The 20,138-nt window shown below is 46.1% G+C and overlaps 1 protein-coding gene across 4 annotated transcripts in view; it reads right to left on the bottom strand.

Annotated features, from left to right (window-relative positions):
* Positions 1-20,138, bottom strand: part of LOC122544687 (BCL2/adenovirus E1B 19 kDa protein-interacting protein 2-like) — a 69,382-nt gene that overhangs the window by 20,275 nt on the left and 28,969 nt on the right. Inside the window, exons 1-4 of one of the 4 annotated variants that reach the window (XM_043683962.1) lie at positions 19,241-19,408; positions 9,141-9,236; positions 6,220-6,290; positions 1,251-1,478 (exon numbers count right to left, since the gene is read on the bottom strand). In XM_043683962.1, coding sequence (XP_043539897.1) covers positions 1,251-1,478; positions 6,220-6,290; positions 9,141-9,181 — 340 coding nt within the window. In that variant the 5' untranslated portion in view covers positions 9,182-9,236; positions 19,241-19,408. The other 3 variants (XM_043683963.1, XM_043683961.1, XM_043683960.1) reach the window with 3 other exon arrangements.

Raw genomic sequence — 20,138 nt, 5'->3', positions numbered from 1 at the left:
TCATCTGTGATTTGGTGTTGTTGAAGATAAATATTGACCAAACAGGGAGAACCTCCACCTCCCGCATCTGATGATCTTCGAGTAGCAGTTGTGGGATGTTTTAAATCTGCCCAAAAGGGGCAAAACCAAGCCTTAGATTCTCATTCTAAAAGATGGCATCATCAGATAATGCTGTGAGGGGAATATTGGCTTATGGGCCTCAGTTTCTTCAGTTAGACTGGAACCTTTTTGACTCTGAGGTGACAGAGCACTGCTTGCTGACCTACAACTAATACGATGGAATACCATAATGCACACAGGAAAGGAGATAGACATGAGGTTTCACAGATATGGCCATATGGAAATGGCCACATACTGTAAGGAGGGTGGGAACGAGAGAGTAAACAGCCCGAAAGGATACGGGTCCAGTCACTTTTATCTTTGCTCATAAGACAATACCGCCATCACTGGTATCAGTCTGGTAAACCTTCAGTGCACTTGCTCTATGGGAGGCATATCCTTCCTTTGGTAAAGAGACAAAACCTGTATATGTGTGATCGCACTGAAGCTCTATCTGATGGCAGTAAAATTTCTTTACACCAGTACTCAAATCCTCTAGTGCTAAAGGCCAGTGCAGGAAGTAGAGTAGATTAACCTACGTCCACCACCAACCTAATTCAATAATGGGTGAACGACATTAGATTTGATTCCCTACCGTATGGAAACAGGTCTGGGTGGGTTACTCTTCAGAGGGTCAGTGTGGACTTGCTGAGCCAAATGGCCTGTTTTCACACTGTAGGGAATCGAATCTAATGCACCTAACACTATGGACACCTTAGCATGACTAATTCACCTGACCTGCACATCTTTGGATTGTGGGAGGAAACCCACACAGACACAGGGAGAATGTGCAAACTCCACACAGACAGTCGCCCGAACCCAGGTCCCTGGCGCCATGAGGCAGCAGCGCTAACCACTAAGCCACCGTGCCGCCAATGTGCGCCAGAGGAAGTAGGGGAGAGGTGAACACTCCGAGGAGCAATGCTGTGCTCCCCTCTGGCAGCCTATGCGCAGGAAAGAGGGGCATTGCTGAGAGTGGAGGGGAAAACCAACCTTCGACCATGAGAGAAATGGGGCTGCCGCAGCTACCAGAGTCACTATCAAGCTAACATGGAGCTAACTCAATGGAGAAAGAGACAGGAAATGAACGGAGACAGTTGTTCAGAGGAGATGATTAAGAGTATTGATTAGAAGTTGATTGGTTTGTTTACCTTCCCACTCAAATTCATTACCATTCTCCGGCAACTCAAATGATTCACTATCTGAAGGAGTATCTAATTCATCTAAATTTAGATCAGAGGAATCCCCTTCTGGTTCATCTGGAGTCCTTTCCTCGGAGCGTGTGGTCTCCCCATCGCCTTCCAGGGTCAAACTGATTGCTGGCGCAAGGAGTCGCTTTTTATGCTTGTTCCCACACAGTTGTAAAGTGTTGGGCGGCACTGAAGGAGAAAGAAAGAGAAATAACTCAGAATCATAGAGATGTACAGCATGGAAACAGACCCTTCGGTCCAACTCGTCCATGCTGACCAGATATCCCAACCTAATCTAGTCCCATTTGCAGGCACTTGGCCAATATCCCTCTCAACCCTTCCTATTCACGTTACCATCCAGATGCCTTTTAAATGTTGTCATTGTATCAGCCTCCACTACTTCCTCTGGCAGCTCATTCCATATATGCACCACCCTCTACGTGAAAAGGTTGCCTCTTAGGTCCCTTTTATATCTTTTCCCCTCTCACTCAAACCTATGCCCTCTAGTACTGGATGATTTGTCTATTCATCTTATCCATGACCCTCATGATTTTATAAACCTTGAAAAGGTCACCCCTCAGCCTCCGACACTCCAGGGAAAGCAGCCCCAGCCTATTCAACCTCTCCCTGTAGCTCAAATCCTTCAATAGTTTTTTTTTAGTAAAAATTATTGTCTGCTAAGTTGAGAGGAAAGATGATCTCCAGTCAGGCCAGGCTTGTTTTCACTGGGAGCAGACACACCCAAGGGGAGATGTGACTGAGGACTTTAAAAAATTATGACACTTTTAGATCTGGGCTTCCCACACTGCGGGTCCAAGAAGCATGGCAAACTGAAAATTCGGGGGTTGCAAGATCAGAACTCTGCTGTTCTTCCTCTTCTGATTCTTCCTTCTACTCTTCAATAACATAAGAACTCAAGAACTAGGAGCAGGAATAGATAATTATAGTGTCATAGAGTTGTCCAGCACAGAGACAGGCCCTTCGGTTCAACTCGTCCACGCTGACCAGATATCCTAAATTAATCTCATCCCATTTTCCAGGAGGAAACTCAAGAGACCTGGGGATTCAAGGTACATAATTGTTTCAAGTTTGCATCACATATAGGTGGGGTGGTTAAGAAGGCATTTAGCACACTTGCCTTCATTGATCAGACCTTTGAGTATAAGAGCTGGGACATTATGTTGAGGTTGTACAGGGCATTAGTGAGGCCTCTTCTGGAGTACTGTGTCCAGTTCTGGTCTCCCTGTAAATAGGCAGGATACTATTAAGCTGGAGAGCGTTCAGAAGAGATTTACCAGGATGTTGCCACATATGGAGTGTTTGAGTTATAAGGAGAAGGTGGTTAGGTTGGGACCTTTTTCACTGGAGCGCAGAGGGGTGATCCTGTAGAGGTTTTAAAAATCATCAGAAGGTTAGATAAGATAAACGGTAGGTGTCTTTTCTCTCGAGTGGAAGATTTCAAGATTAGGGGACATATTTTTAAGAAGAGAGTTTACAAAGACAGGAGGGGAATTTTTTTTTAAACACAGAGCAGTTCGCCTTGGAATGAACTGAGGAAGTGGTGAATGTGGTTATAGTTACAATGTTTAAAAGACATTTTGAGTTATAAGGAGACATTTTGATAAGCAATGAATAAGACAGTATTTGGAGGGATATGGGCGAGGAGCAGGCAGGTGGGACTAATTTCATTTGGGATTACGTTTGATTAGATTGGAGTGTGGAACCAATCCACACCGACCCTCTGAAGAGTAACTCACCCAGACTCATTCCCCCTCTGACTAATGCACCTAACACTACAGGCAATTTAGCATGGCTAATTCACCTGACCTGCACATCTTTGGACAGGGGAGGAAACCAGAGCACCCGGAGGAAATCCACACAGACACGGGGAGAATGTGCAAACTCCACACAGTCACCCAGGGTGGGAATTGAACCTGGGACCCTGGTGCTGTGAGGCAGCAGTGCTAACCACTGAGCCACTGTGCTGCCCTATGTGGACTGGTTGGACCGAAGGGTCTGTTCCGTGCTTGATGACTCGTTGACTCTAGAAGCAGTTATTATGGGAACATAGAACTTAGGCTGAAGAGATTAAACAGAGCAATCCTGTCTGCCATTCAATAAAATCTGGTTGTGGTTTCATCTCCACTTTCCTCTCTGTCCCTGTCCCATAACTTCCTGGCTGATGTTTGAATCAAGAATATCTCAACCTTGAATATATTCAATGACAGAGCCTTCACTGCTCTCTAGGTAAGAGAATTCCGCAGAGAGAGAACCTCTCCCGCTCACCTTAAAAGCAGGAATTAGGAAACAGGAGTAGATCACTTGGATCCTCAAGCCTGTTCCACCAATCACTAAGATCGTGGCTGATCTGATTACTCCAGGTTCCCACCATTCCTGATAGCATTTCATCCCCTTGCTTATCAACCACTTATCCACTTCTGCCTTCAAAAACATTGTGCTCCCTCTTCAGGAAGAGTTCCAAAAACTCAGAGAGAAAAACTAATTCTCACCTGGTTCTTAGCTTATTCTGAAACTTTTAGATCTGAGCTTCCCACACTGCGGGTCCAAGAAGCATGGCAAACTGAAAATTCAGGGGTTGAAAGATCAGAGATGCATTATCTAATCCTTATCTTAAATGGTCAATCCCTTCCTGTGACATCTGTTTCGAGACTGTCCCACAACGTCTCCTCGTCAAGACTTCTCGGGACCTTAGAATGTTTCACTAACGCCACCTCTCATTCCTGCAAACTACAATGGGTAGTAAAGGATATGGTTTGGAAAGGTACTGCCTGATGCAGAGGTGCACAGAGCTTCAATGGTCACCTCTTAAAAGCAAATTCGATAAGTACTTGAAAGAGGGGGTTAGAATAATGCAATGCTGTAGGGGACAGAAGGGTGTAACGGGACTGTCTGAAATGCTGCACAGTTTCCGTCTCCTTACTTGAGAAAGGATGTTCTGGCACTGCAGGGGGTGTAGAGGAGGTTCACTAGGTCGATTCTGGAGTCGAGGGTTGGCTTATGGAGGAGAAGTTGAATAGATTGGGAGTATATTCATTGGAATTTAGAAAAATGTGAAAAAAATCCTTTAGAAGTCTATACAACAATGAAGGGAATAGATAAGATCTAAACAGGGAGGCTGTTTCCCACTGGGGGGTGAAACTAGAATGAGGGGACTTGGCCTCAAAATAAGGAGGGAACAGATTAGCTGAGCTTCTTCACCCAGAGGGTTGGGAATCTGTGGGATTCCCTGCCCAGTGAGGCAGTTGAGGCTACCTCATTGAATATTTTTAAGGCATCGATAGATGGATTTTTGGGGTTATGGTGTATGTGGAGCTGAGTCCACAAAACGATCAGCCATAGTTTTATTGAATGGTGAAGCAGACATGACAGACCAATGGCATATTCCTGCTCCTGTTTATTATGTTCAACTTACTCTTCTAAAAGTATCAACTACATAGCTGAATAGCCTCCTATGTTGTACGATTCTGCCTGTGTCTGCACTGGGAAGTGGGACATTTTTGAGTGGGTTTAAAAATGTCAAGAATTCTTCGCTTCGGAGGGAAAGCTTGATGCAGACTACAGGAGGCCAGTCAAGAGTGAAAAAGGAGCTCAGAATTTCAAGGTATTCAGGTGTTTTCCTGGAACATCAGCAGGAGTTAGTTAGACTGAACGGGCTGTGTAGCGTAAAGCCATGAGCCTTCATTTATCCATGCCTGGAGATCGCACTGCTGATTGATCTCACGTTCTGTTTCTGTCCTCACCTCGTGACATTTTGCTAAATACTCTGTTTTCAAATCACAGTACTTAGCTGTAATTTCGGTCAGACTCTGAGCAGCTGAAAAGGGAAGTGCACAGAGGCACACTGTTACTTCGAAAGGATGAACATTACTGGGCTTCTCCATCATTCCTCAGCGCATTCCTTGCTTGTATTACAGCTGCATCTCATTCGAGTTTCTAGGCCTTACAAAGGAACGACAGAAACCCAGTGGTACAGTGGTCATGTCACTGGACTAGTAATATAACATTCCGACAGGCCATTCGGTCCATCGAGTCTACAAGACCCTCTGAAGAGCATTCCACCACGATCCCACCACCCACCCCATCCTGTCCCTGTATCCTGCATTTTCCATTGCTAACCCTCCCTCACCTGCACATCATTGGACACGATGGGCAATTTAGCATGGCCAACCCACCCTAATCTGCACATCTTCTGGCTGTGGGAGGAAAACAAAGCATCCAGAGAAAACCCACACAGACAAAGGGGGATAACGTGCAAACTCCACACAGACAGTCGCCCACGGCTGGAATCGAACTCAGGTCACTTTGTTGCTGCGAGACAGTAGTGCTTACCACTGTGCTGCCCAATAGAGAATCCCAAGTTGATGATCTGGGTAAATGGGTTAGAATCCTGCCATGGCAGGTGGTAAAATTTGAATTCAGTACAAATATGGAATTTTTAAAAAAAGCTGATCAATTATTGTAAAAATGGTTCACTAATGTTCTTTAAAATGAGGGAATCTGCCATCTTTACATGGTCTGGCCTATGTCCTGAACCTATTTTACCTTCTCACAAGGTGCAGTTGAGTCTCAACTGCTCTGTGCCCAATGAGGGATGGACAGTAAATGCCTTCCTAGATCGTGACAATCACATCCCATAAACGAATGAAAGAACAGTTTCTTTAGGTGGGTGTGAAGGGAGGAAATTAGTCTGGTAGCAATGGTCATTGAAGAAGCAGGAGGAGCTAACCATCAGTGGTAGATCCTTGCTGAATAATAAGGCGCTCTCTCTCTCTCTCTCTCTCTCTCCACACACACACACAGACAGGGACAGAGACACGCATGCACGTACACACACGCATATACAGAGATAGACACAGACAGACACTTATACTGATATTCACACTTTTCCATATACACCCTGTATCATTACCCGGTCTGTTGCCATCTGTATTGGCATTCAGCTCATCCTCTGTCACAGCCTCATTGTCTTCTGGAAGAGGTCTGTAGGTTGGAAAAAAGAATATGCACGGTGGTTACGGTGCATGGAAGGAGTCCATTTGGCCCATTGTGTTTGCGCCAGTTCTTTGACTCAGCATTTCACTCGGTGCTGTTTTCCCACGTTAACCCAGTAACCCTGCACATTCATTCCTTATAAATTCAGACAGTCTATTCCCAATGCTATGATCTATCTATGAAGCTATATTCATACCTGTGACATCCTGCCAGCATTACATTAAATATTTAACCCAGGGGAACACAGCAACAATTACAATCAGTGCACAAAAGTTTGTAGCAGGACAGTGCATGTTTCAATGGAAAGAAGTCTATTTGACTTCACACTAACTGCACAGCAACCCAGAATTTTACTGGAAGTGTCGATTTGTAATTTGACTGATCATAGTCTGATCACAAGACTGATCATAATTCTTGCTATGTATTTTACAACCAGTTTAAAGTTTAACGTTGATAATAGTTAAAAGTTTGATTAGTTGTTTGGGCATGCCAGGCACAGTTACTGGTACCACATTCATCAAGTTTAACTCTTGCCTCTTTGTCCTCAGACTGTAGTACCCCAACTATTGATTGCGTCTCCTGTCAATGCAGCTTCTCGGATAACAGTCTAATTCTCTCTTGGAAAGCTCAATTGAACCTGCCTCCACCACAATCTCTGGCTGTACATTAGAGTCACAGAGCTGTACAGCATGGAAACAGACCCTTCGGTTCAATCCATCCATACCAACCAGATATCCCAAGCCAATCTCGTCCCACCTGCCAGCACCCGGCCCATATCCCTCCAAACCCTTCCTATTCATATACCCATCCAAATGCCTTTTAAATGTTGCAATTGTACCAGCCTCCACCACTTCCTCTGGCAGCTCATTCCATACACGTATCACCCTCTGTGTGAAAAGGTTGCCCCTTAGGTCTCTTTTATACCTTTCTCCTCTCACCCTAAACCTATGCCCTCTAGTTCTGGACTCCCACACTCCAGGAAAAAGACTTTGCCTATTTATCCTATCCATGCCCCTCATGCTTTTGTAAACCTCTGTAAGGTCACCCCTCAGGAGAAAGTGAGGACTGCAGATGCTGGAGATCAGAGCTGAAAATGTGTTGCTGGAAAAGCGCAGCAGGTCAGGCAGCATCCAAGGAGCAGGAGAATCGACGTTTCGGGCATGAGCCCTTCTTCAGGAAGACCCCTCAGCCTCCGACGCTCCAGGGAAAACAGCCCCAGCCTGTTCAGCCTCTCCGTGTAGCTCAAATCCTCCAACCCCGGCAACATCCTTGTAAATCTTTTCTGAACCTTTTCAAGTTCCACAACATCTTTCCGATAGGAAGGAGACCGGAATTCTGGACCTTACCAAAAAAGGCACTGTATAAATGCAATCTCTGACTGCATGGAATGGACAAAATACCAGGCATCTGCTTCTTCGCTTGCCCTTTGACCCAGATCATTGAAACTCACTATCTTGGCATTTGACCGTGCAAGAGGATATCTTGTTACATGAATATAGTTCACTGGGCAGCATGGCTTTATCAGTTTGGAGGGTGACTATTTAAAACCAAGAAAGGAAGAGAGCAATTTTATAATTGCTGCTTAAAATCAGGAATCTGCTACTCTCATTCTCCAGTTTCATCTCTACTTAGGAAGAAGGTGAACAAAGTGAAGGGGGTGGAACGGTGGCTCAGTGGTTAGCACTGCTACCTCACAGTGCCAGGGATCCGGGTTTGATTCCCCCCCTTCAGGGGACTGTCTGAGTGGAGTTTGCACATTCTCCCCCCATGTCTGTGTGGGTTTCCTCCGGGTGCTCCCGTTTCCTCCCACAGTCCAAAAATACCCAGGTAAGGGTGGATTGGCCATGCTAAATTCATCTCATAGTGCCCAGGGATGTGCAGGTTAGGATGGATTGGCCATGCTAAATTGTCCCATAGTGCCCAGGGATGTGCAGGTTAGGGTGGATTGGCCATGGGAAATTGTCCCATAGTGCCCAGGGATGTGCAGGTTAGGGTGGATTAGCCATGCTAAATTATCCCATTGTGCCCAGGGATGTGCAGGTTAGGGTGGATTGGCCATGCTAAATTGTCTCATAGTGCCCAGGGATGTGCAGGTTAGGGTGGATTGGCCTTGCTAAATTATCCTATTGTGCCCAGGGATGTGCAGGTTAGGGTGGATTGGCCATGCTAAATTGTCCCATAGTGCCCAGGGATGTGCAGGTTAGGGTGGATTGGCCGTGCTAAATTATCCCATAGTGTCCAGGGATATGCAGGCTAGGGTGGATTGGCCATGCTAAATTGTCCCGTAGAGTTGGGATGTGCGGGTTAGGTGCATTAGTCAGGGGTAAATATAGGATAATAGGGTAGGGGAATGGGTCTCGGTGGGGTTACTCTTCGGAGGGTCGCTGTGAACCTGTTTCCACACTATAGGGATTCTATGGAACGACTGCATTAAAAACAATAATCAAAATTGCTGGAAAAGCTCAGCAGGTCTGGTAGCATCTGTGGACAGAAAAGCAGAGTTAATGTTTTGGATCGAGTGACCTTTCCTCAGAACTGCAGACACACGCCGACTTTATAGAGTCGCAGAGCACGGAAACAGACCCTTCGGTCCAACCAATCCATGCCGACCATATTCCCAAACTAAAAACTGGATGCTGAGCTTTTCTAGCAATCTCTAATTTTGTTCCTGATTTACAGTATCCACAGCTCTCTTGGTTTTTATTTTGATCGTATTAAAGGGATCCGCAACAAGTTAAAACTAAATGCAGAGAAACGAGTCATTCCCTTTGAGAAGAAACTGCATGCCCACCCCCCCACCCCAATCATTGTAGAAACATACAGAAGACATGCTCTTACTTTGGAAATTCCTCATCCTGCCACTCTTCCCGGAGTTCCATATCCTCGATCCTAACGCCTGGAGAGCTTGGATTCTCCAAATGTTCCTTTGGTACGCTGAAACAGTAAAGATGGTCATGAGCCCTGGGTCTGCCAACTATTGGGATAGAGATCAAGACTTTGCAAACTCTGGCAGGCGAGGGGAGTTTATAAAATCGTGAGGGGTATAGATTAGGTGAATGGCAGGTGTCTTTTCCCTAGAGTGGGGGATTTCAATACCACAGGGCATATTTTTAAGGGGAGATTAGATTAGATTCCCTACAGTGTGGAAACAGGCCCTTTGGCCCACCAAGTCCACACCGACCCTCTGAAGATTAACCCACCCAGACTCGTTTCCCTCTGACTAATGCACCTAACACTATGGACAATTTACCACAGCCAATTCATCTGACCTGCACATCTTCGGACTGTGGGAGGAAACCAGAGCACCCCGAGGAAACCCACGCAGACACAGGGAGAACATGCAAACTCCACACAGACAGTCGCCCGAGGCTGGAATCAAACCTGGAACCCTGCTGCTGTGAGGCAGCTATGCTAACCACTGAGCCACCGTGCCACCCAGTGTCCAGAGTGGGAAGAAGAGAACGATTTCCAAAAAAGACATAGCGGGCGGGCAACCTCTTTGAAAACAGAAGGTGGTTCGCGTGGAATGAACTTCCTGAGGGAGTGGTTGGTGTGGGTACGCTGACAATAATTAAAAAAACATTTGGATAAGTACATGAATAAAACATATTTGGAAGGATTTGAGTCAATCACAGGCAGGTGGGACCACTTTAGTTTGGGATTACATACGGCATGGACTGGTTGGACCGAAGGGTTTGTTTCCGTGCTGTACGACCCTGGAAGGGTCAGAATGTGTCCATGTGCTCGTGGTGTGTGGTGGTCAGAGGGCATCAGGTTTCAGACTGAGTTAGAACAGCCACATTGCCATCCCTTTTAAATCTCCAACCCACATGGAGGTGGCTCAGTGGTTAGCACTGCTGCCTCACAGCACCAGGGACCTGGGTTCAATTCCAGCCTCGGGCAACAGTCTGTGTGGAGTTTGCACATTCTCCCCCTGTGTCTGCATGGGTTTCCTCCCACAATCCAAAGACCTGCAGGTTAGGTGAAATTGGCCACACTAAATTGCCCACAGTGTTCAGGGATGTGTAGATTAGGTACATTAGTCAGGGATAAATATGGGTTTGGGTGGGATACTTTTGAGAGGGTTGGTGTGGACTTGTTGGGCTGAAGGGCCTATTTCCACACTGTAGGGATTCTAATTCTCACATCTAACAGCTCTGCACCTCCTCCCACACCTTCAGCCTTTTACCGATCTCTCCTCATTGACCCCACAGACCCAGATCTCACAGAAAGGCTGCAACAATGATCACACCTTGAAAACGGGGACAAGGTAAGGAAAGGAGAAAGGTTTGGGAAGTGGTGTGTCAGTGTCTCCCATTACCAACGGCATTGTCAAGGAAGAGGTGCTGACCTTCTGTGAGCTCCTAAAGGCTTCACTGCCCCCAAGTCAGGTGGTGTGGGTTCGACACCCCACACTGGAGACTGGAGCAGAAATTCAAGGCTAATGCTCCAGGCACAATACTGGTGGAACACCACAGTGACCGAAGGTCAGCACTGCACTGTCAGCAGGAAGGAAAAAAAACTGAGGGAGTGGGAGGCATTCAATCTAGACCCATTTGCCACTCTCCCAAACCCTTCCTATTCAACCCATTTGCCACTCTCCCAAACCCTTCCTATTCATGTCCCCATCCAGATGCCTTTTAAATGCTGTAATTGTACCAGCCTCTACCACTTCCTCTGGCATCTCGTTCCATACACGCACCACCCTCTGCGTGAAAATGTTGCCCCTTAGGTGCCTTTTATATCTTTCCCCTCTCACCCTAAACCTATGCCCCTCTAGTTCTGGACTTCTCCACCCCAGGGAAAAGACCTTGTCTATTTACCATATCCATGCCCCTCAGGATCTTATAAACCTCTATAAGGTCACCCCTCAGCCTCTGACGCTCCATCCTCTCCCTGTAGCTTAAATCCTCCAACCTGGGCAACGTCCTTGTAATCTTTTCTGAACCCTTTCAAGTTTCACAACATCTTTCTGACCAAGGTCATTAAAATTCTGCAAGGTCTCAATCGACCTAGAGATGTTTCCACTTTTTTTTAATTAAAAGGAGGGAGAGTAAGGGCCCGTCGAACTATGTGGCCATCAATTTAAGACCATCATGAATAAATCCAATCAGGAATTCAGTAGAATCGTCCTCACCCAGAGGACAATTATGCCGAATCTGCTCCAACAGGGAGTGGTTGAGGCAAACACCAGAACTGCATTGAATGAGAAGCTGGATAAACAGGAGGGAAAAAACGAATAGAGGGATAGGATGACGAGGTATAGTAAACATTAACGTGGAGCTGAATGACCTACCAGTTTGACATAATCCCATACATTTCTTCTATATAGCATAAGCACCAATAGACAAGAGATTCCCGACAACACAGCCACACCTGTGTGTGTATGTGAGAGAGACAGAGAGAGAATGAGAGTGTGTGTGTGTGAGAGAGAGACAGAGAGAGAATGAGAGTGTGTGTGTGTGAGAGAGTGTGTGTGTGTGTGTGTGTGTGTGTGTGTGAGTGTGAGAGAGAGAGAGAGAGAGAGTGTGTGTGTGTGTATGTTTGTCTTTGTGTGGAGAGCATTTGTTTTCTTAGTAAATGCTGGCTAGTTTAAAAAAATTATCATGCGCTCTTAAACAAACACACAGGCCCAAGCTTATTTACAATGTGCAACAATTAAACTGAAAGCGAGCTGTGAGCGAGAGAGAAAGAGATTTTCCAGTTAACTGCCTCAACATTGATGGAGTATTTCAATTATTTAGCATGTGCAATAAGGCAGGGAGTTTCCAGAAACAGTGAGTACTGGAGCTTAGGATTGAGCTGGGTTTTAAAGTCTTCTGTATTAATTTGAGAAAATTAAAAACCAGTCATTGTGGTCGTCGTTGTGCCTGCCACACTCAATCCGTCTACCTTTGAAGAGAAATAGATTTTTAAACATAAAACTTCTACCATTTGGAAGGACAAGGGCAGCAAATACATGGGAACATCACCACATGCAAATTCTCCTCCAAGACATGTGTCATTCTGACTTGGAATTAAATGGGCTGCTTCTTTGGTACCCCTGGGTCAATATTGATTAGATTAGCTTCCCTACAGTATGGAAACAGGCCCTTTGGGCCAAAAGTCCATACCAACCCTCCAAAGCGTAGCTCACCCAAACCCATTCCCCTACCCTATATTTACCCCTGGCAATTTAGCATGACCAATTCACCCTGACCTGCACATCTTTGTGACTGTGGGAGGAAACCGGAGCACCCGGAGGAAACCCACACAGACACGGGGAGAATGTGCAAACTCCACACAGACTGTTGCCACACAATCTGGAGTCGAACCTGGGTCCCTGGTATGGTGAAGCAGCAGCGCTAACCACTGAGCCACCGTGCCACCCCAAACTGTGGTACTGTCTCCCCAGTAGTACTGTGGATGGTACCTGAACCACACACCAAGGCACCCCCTTCTCAAGGGGCAATGTCCACATCCCCTGAACAAACTTTTTAAAAAGACGGGATTCAGACCCTCCTTGTAAATCGGGGGTTTAAAATGGTTGGGTTCCTTCCACATTCTCCCCATTCTGTGAGTGAAAACGTTTCTCCTGAATTTCCGATTGCATTTACATGTGAAGGTCTTCTATTGATGATGACTCCCCCCACCGCCAGAGTTCCGCTCCTCTTGGTGCTGGATCCTCTACTTTTCGTCACTTATATAAATGGTTTGGATGTGAGCATGAGAGATATAGTTAGTAAGTTTGCAGATGTATTCCACGTATGGAGTCAGCTATTACAAGGGGGCATAGCTTTAAATTCAGGGGTGGTAGGTATAGGACAGATGTTAGGGGTAGATTCTTTACTCAGCGAGTCGTGAGTTCATGGAATGCCCTGCCAGTAGCAGTGGTGGACTCTCCCTCTTTATGGGCATTTAAACGGGCATTGGATAGGCATATGGAGGATAGTGGGCTAGTGTAGGTAGGTGGGCTTGGATCGGCGCAACATCAAGGGCCAAAGGGCCTGTACTGCGCTGTAATGTTCTAGAACATAGAACATAGAACATAGAAAAATACAGCACAATACAGGCCCTTTGACCCTCGATGTTGCGCCGATCCAAGCCCACCTAACCTACACTAGCCCACTAACCTCCATATGCCTATGCAATGCCCGCATAAATGCCCATAATGAGGGAGCATGTTGCGGTTGTACAGGACATTGGTTAGGCCGCTGTTGGAATATTGTGTGCAATTCTGGTCTCCTTCCTATTGGAAAGATGTTGTGAAACTTGAAAGGGTTAAGAAAAGATTTTCAAGGATGTTGCCAGGGTTGGAGGGTTTGAGCTAGAGGGCTGAACAGACTGGGGCTGTTTTCCCTGGAACACCAGAGGCTGAGGGGTGACCTTATTGAGGATTACAAAATCGTGTGGGGCATGGATAGGATAAATAGACAAGTCTCTTCCCTGGGGTGGGGGAGTCCAGAACTAGAGGGGCATAGGTTTAGGGTGAGAGAGGAAAGATATAAAAGAGACCTCAGGGGCAACTTTTTCACACAGAGGGTGGTACGTGTATGGAATGACCTGCCAGAGGAAGTGGTGGAGGCTGGTACAATTGCAACATTTAAGAGGCATCTGGATGGGTATATGAATAGGAACGGTTTGGAGGGATATGGGCCAAGTTCTGGCAAGTGGGGCGAGATTGGGTTGGGATATCTGGTCGGCATGGACGGTTTGCACCGAAGGGTCTGTTTCCATGCTGTACACCTCTATGACTCTATGTCTGATGGTGCTCACTCAGTATGGTGTTCAGGTCATCTGAAGGCTATTTTTAAAAATGAAGGTAGAGTAGAGGATAAGTTCAAGGGCATCAGACAGAGTCAGAGTTGTGCAGCACAGTCACAGACCAACTTGTCCATGCCGACCAGATATCCTAAATTAATCTAGTCCCATTTGCTACCATTTGGGCCATATCCGTCTAAACCTTTCCTACAGTAAGAGCGCAGGTAAGTGAGACTGAGTCCACGAAAAGATCAGCCTTGATCTTATTGAATGGCAGAGCAGGCTCAAAGGGCCGGACTTATGTATTCATATACCCATCTCGATGCCTTTCGAATGTTGCAGTTGTACCAGCCTCCACCACATCCTCTAACAGCTCATTCCACACATGCACCGCCCTCTGCGTGAAAAGTTTGCCCCTTTGGTCTCTTTCAAATCTTCCCCCTCTCACCCTAAACCTATGCCCTCTAGTTTTGGACTATGTTGCCTTGAGGAAAAGTCCTCATCTGTTCACTCTATCCGTGCCCCTCCTGATTTTATAAACCTCTATAAGGTCACTCCCTCAGCCTCCGACGCTCCAGGGAAAACAGCCACAGCCTATTCAGCTTCTCCAAATAGTTCAACCCCTCCAACCCTGGCAATATCCTTGTAAATATTTTGTGAACCCTTTAAAGTTTCACAACATCCTTCAATACAGTTTCATGAAAGATAAACCATGTTTGACCAAGTTATTGGAGTTCGTTGAGGTGGTAAAGTGCTGTGGATAAAGAGAAACTGGTCGACATACTGTACTTCGATTTCAAGAAGGCATTTAGTAAGGTATCAGGGAAAATAAAAGCCTGTAATATAAGGGGTAGCAAATTGGCAATATAGAATATTGGCCAGCTAACAGAAAACAGGGAGTAGCAATAAATGGTTTTTCTGTTCGTTGAATCACAGAAAACATTTGTGCAAGCATAAATCACAAGAGAACTAGAACAGTAAGTAACAAAGGCAAATGGAATCTTAGCAATTAGAGTCATAGAGATATGTACAGCACGGAAACAGACCCTTCGGTCCAACCTATCCATGCCGACCAGATATCCCAACCCAATCTAGTCCCACCTGCAGCACCCAGCCCATATCCCTCTAAACCCTTCCTATTTATATACCCATCCAAATGTCTTTTAAATGCTGTAATTGTACCAGCCTCCACCACTTCCTCTGGCAGCCCATTCCACACATGCACCACCCAAAGTTGCCCCTTAGATCTCTTTTATATCTTGCCCCTCTCACCCTAAACCCTCTAGTTCTGGACTCCCCCGCCCCAGGGAAATGACTTGTCTATTTATCCTATCCATGCCCCTCATAATTTTATAAACCTCTATAAGGTCACCACCAGTCTCTGACACTCCAGGGAAAACAGCCCCAGCCTATTCAACCTCTCCCTATAGCTCAAATCCTCCATCCTTGTAAATCTTTTCTGAACCATTTCATGTTTCACAACATCTCTCCGGTAGGAAGGAGTCCAGAATTGTATGCAATATTCCAACAGTGGCCTAACCAATGTCCTGTTCAGCTGCAACATGACCTCCCAACTCCTGTACTCTGACCAATAAAAGAAAGCATACCAAACACCCTCTTCACTATCCTATCTACCTGCGATTCCACTTTCAAGGAGCTATGAACCTGCACTCCAACATCTCTTTGTTCAGCAACTCTCCCTAGGACCTTACCATTAAGTGTGTAAGTCCTGCTAAGGTTTGCTTTCCTAAAATGCAGCACCTCGCATTTATCTAAATTAAACTCCATCACAGCCCATTGGCCCATCTGATCAAGATTCCATTGTAATCTGAAGTAACCTTCTTCACTGTCCACTACACCTCCAATTTTGGTGTTATCTACAAACTTACTAACTATACTTCTTATGCTCACATCCAAATCATTTATATGAATGATGAAAAGTAGATGACCCAGCACCAATCCTAGTGGCACTCCACTGGTCACACACCTCCAGTCTGAAAATCAACCCTCCACCACCACCCTCTGTCTTCTACCTTTGAGTTAGTTCTGTATCCAAATGGCTAGTTCTCCCTGTGTTCCATGAGATCTAACCTTGCTAACCAGTCTCCCATGGGGAACCTTGTCAAACGCCTTACTGAAGTCCATAGAGTCACGTCAACTGCTTATTGCTCAAGAAATAGAGCATAAAGAGTAGAGATGTTGCTGCAACTGTGCAAGACATTAATGAAATCACACCTGGAGTACTGCTTACATTTTTGATCCCATTACTTGAGGGAATTGTACTGAAGTTGAAACTTTATTGCTGGAACAGCACAGCAGGTCAGGCAGCATCCAGGGAACAGGAGATTCGACGTTTCGGGCACAGGCCCTTCTTCAGGAATGTTCTCCTGTTCCCTGGATGCTGCCTGACCTGCTGTGCTGTTCCAGCAATAAAGTTTCAACTTTGATCTCCAGCATCTGCAGACCTCACTTTCTCCTCGGAATTGTACTGAACACAGTTCAGTCGTTTACTATATCCACCCTAACCTGCATATAAGATGCTAAAGTCAAGAAGATGCAAAGTAGACGTAGAAATGATGTTAAGTAAAAACTGAAAGATTCTGTAAATCAGAAACTAAAACAAACTTGCTGGAGAAGCTCAGCAGGTCTGGCAGCATCTGTGGAGAGAAAGCAGAGTTAACATTTCGGGTTGAGTGACCCTTCCTCAGAACTGAGCGTGATGAAGAGAAATTATTGCTGTCAAAGGGTCATGAATCTGAGAAATTCACTCCCCCAGAGGCATGGTGGATGCTGGGACGGTGAATAAATTTAAAAAGGAATGAGACAGATTTGCAATAAATAATGAGTTGAAGGGTTACAGGAGCAGGCAGGAAAGTAGAGTTGAAGCCGAGATGAGATTGGGCACACTCACATCAAATGGTCGAGCAGGATCGAGGGGCATTGACCAATGAAAGCAAGCGTACCAAACACCTTCTTCACTACCCTGTCTACCTGCAACTCCACTTTCAAGGAACTATGAACCATGGTCTCTTTGTTCAGCAATTTACCATAATGTACAAATGTCATGTTCCTCAAGCATGTGTGCCTGGGTTAATATTAAGTTCCAAGGTTAGCAGAGGAGCAGGTTTCAAATAGAGTGCCATGCTTCAAGTGAATGGAGACATGATGGAGTCAGGGAGTTTTACATAATGGATCCCGTGCTATGATGCGATGATATCAGGAGCATATCTCTTTAGGGTATACTGACATCGACATTTCCTCGATTTATTTTTTCTGCTGCACAAATCTGAGAACGAAACTTCATCATCTCCAAGTTGTGGATATAAAGAGAACATTGGCTTTAATGGAAGTTGACAAATCAGTCAATCAACGCCACATTTCATAGAATCCCTATAATGTGGAAGCAGGCCATTCAGCCCATCGGGTCTACTCCCACCCTCTGAAGACCCATAGCCCTGCAAACCTGCATTCCCCACGGCTAATCCACCTAGCCTGCATATCCATGGAACTGTGGGCAATTTAGCATGGCCAATCCACCCTAACCTGCACATCCCTGGGCACTATGGGACAATTTACCATGGCCAATCCACCCTGACCTGCACATCTTTGGACTGAGAGAGGAAATCAGAGCATCTGGAGGAAACCCACGCAGATACAGGGAGAATGTGCAAACACCAACTGGCGTGACATGCTATTTAAATTAATATAAAATATCAATTTCCCTTATTTCGATGGCAGTTTGCACTTGAGATCTGCCACCCTTCCACATCTCAATGGTCCTGCAATATCTGTATTGAAAGACCAGCAGCAGCACTGCAAATTTAAAGTTGGATAAAACACAGTTTATCTAAAGTACCTGGTTTAGGACTGTCCTGGTCTCCTGGTGAGCAGCAAAGATTGAATGCTTAAATAGCACCTTTCTTGATCCCCAGTATGTCCGAAAACACAATAAGGTGTTTTGAAAGTACAGTGTAGGAAACCAGGCAGGCACAGAAAGATCCCACAGTCATGCATAGTCACCCAGATCACCTTTTTTAAATGCATTGCTCGACAGACAAATATCAGGAGAAAGTGAGGACTGCAGATACTGGAGATCAGAGTGGAGAGTGTGGTGCTGGAAATGTACAGCGGGTCAGGGACAGCATCCGATGAGGAGAATCGACGTTTCGGGCAAGAGCCCTGCTTCAGGAATTGGCCCCACTGCACCGGGGAGAAGTCAGCTGCTCCTCTCTACAACTGTCATGGGATCTCTGACACCCACCTGAGAGAGTGGTGGGGTGAGGGCCTTGGTTTAACAGCGCAGTCAAAACAAAAACGCACCTGCAACAATGTGGCACTCCCTCTGGTGTTAACACTGGGTACGCTGGCATGGATGGGGAGTTGGGAGGTGATGGTGGTGGAGTGGGGTGGTGGGCTTGGTTCTACAGAGCGGACCCTTGAACCCCAGAGTGACATCACTGCCATTTACCGAGGCACAGCTGAGAGACAGAAAGTCAAACAACGAGAAACAAATTTCCCACACTGTAGCGAGCTGAAGGGCGGGGCAAGGCCGGGGAGAAGTAGGGGGAAGCTCAGACCGAGTTAGTCTTTGTGCCGTTTCCCCTTAGATAGGATTCTCTGCTGAAGGGCATGAGGTTTCATGTCCTCGACAGAACGTGTTTTTGCTCGTTACTAGCTATCCATACATTCCTGTGGTGGTGACTCAGGAATGCCTGTGAAGAAAGACGCTTGCCTGATTGATGTTTTCAGTAATGTTGGGATTAAGAGAGAGAGAGAAGGAGGAAAGTATTTGAAAAGCAAGAATGGTACTTGAAGAGGAAGGGGGTCAGGGACGGTAGTTTAAACCTTTTGAAAAGTGCCTGAAATTTCAAAACATTCAGGGCTATAGATCAAGCGCTGGAAAGTGGGACAAGGGTAGACTTAAGAGTCTTTTTTTGACTGGATGGGCTGAAGGGTCTCTCTCTCTCTCCTCTGTTTGACTCTGTAGAACACTAGACAGGAACTAACAAACTGGACTAATAAATGCAGCACTATTTAAAATTTACAATATGTTCCTTTATATTTAAAAAAAACCCACCAAGTAACCTGATGCCTTCAATACAATGCCTCACAATTAAAACTGGTCCATCAAAAACCTATGAGTAAAGTTACCGTGCACTCAGTCGCTCCACCAGGTGTAGTTTTCAAGCAGCGCTTACCAAGCTTGGGAATTAAGTTATTGTCTGACCCAACAGAGGACAAAACCGTCCAGGCGTCCCAACTTGCTCCTCTCGAACAGAAAAGGCAGCCTCGCGTTATGCTACAGAACAGACTGTAGGCTGTTTACATCACTGCAGCTCACCTGGGGACCTGGGCATGTACTGAACAGCCACACCTAGCAGTCCAGTTCCCCAGGCAACCCGACACACAATTCAGCTTTATCTGCTACTGACTACAAATTAGAAGGCTCGATACTGCAAATTTTAGATTTGGATTAGATTCCCCTACAGTATGGAAATAGGCCCTTTGGCCCAACAAGTCCACACTGACCCTCCAAAGAGTCACCGACCCAGACCCTATGACTAGTGCACCTAACACTATGGGCAATTTAGCATGGCCAATCCACCCTAACCTGCACATCCAGAGAGTGGTGGCTGTGTGGAATGCTCTGCCCCAGAGGGCAGTGGAGGCCCACTCTCTGGATTCATTTAAGAAGGAGTTGGATAGAGCTCTCAAAGATAGTGGATTCAAGGCTTATGGAGATAAGGCAGGAACAGGATACTGATTAGGAATGATCAGCCATGATTATATTGAATGGCGGTGCAGGCTCGAAGGGCTGAATGACCTACTCCTGCACCTATTGTCTATTGTCTATCTTTGGACTGTGGGAGGAAATCTGAGCACCCAGAGGAAATCCACGCAGACACGGGGAGAATGTGCAAACTCCACACAGACAGTCAACCAAGGCTAGAACTGAACCTGGGTCCCTGGCGCTGTGAGGCAGCAGTGCTAACTACTTTTTCACCGTGCTGCCCATCTCTCTCTCTCCCTCCCTCCCTCCCCCTCTCTCTCTCTCTCTCCCTCCCTCCCTCCCCCTCTCTCTCTCTCTCTCTCCCT

Source organism: Chiloscyllium plagiosum, chromosome 51 (assembly GCF_004010195.1).
Source record: "Chiloscyllium plagiosum isolate BGI_BamShark_2017 chromosome 51, ASM401019v2, whole genome shotgun sequence".
In the NCBI taxonomy this organism is placed as follows: Eukaryota; Metazoa; Chordata; class Chondrichthyes; order Orectolobiformes; family Hemiscylliidae; genus Chiloscyllium; species Chiloscyllium plagiosum.
This window is presented reverse-complemented; position numbering and strand designations above follow the sequence as displayed.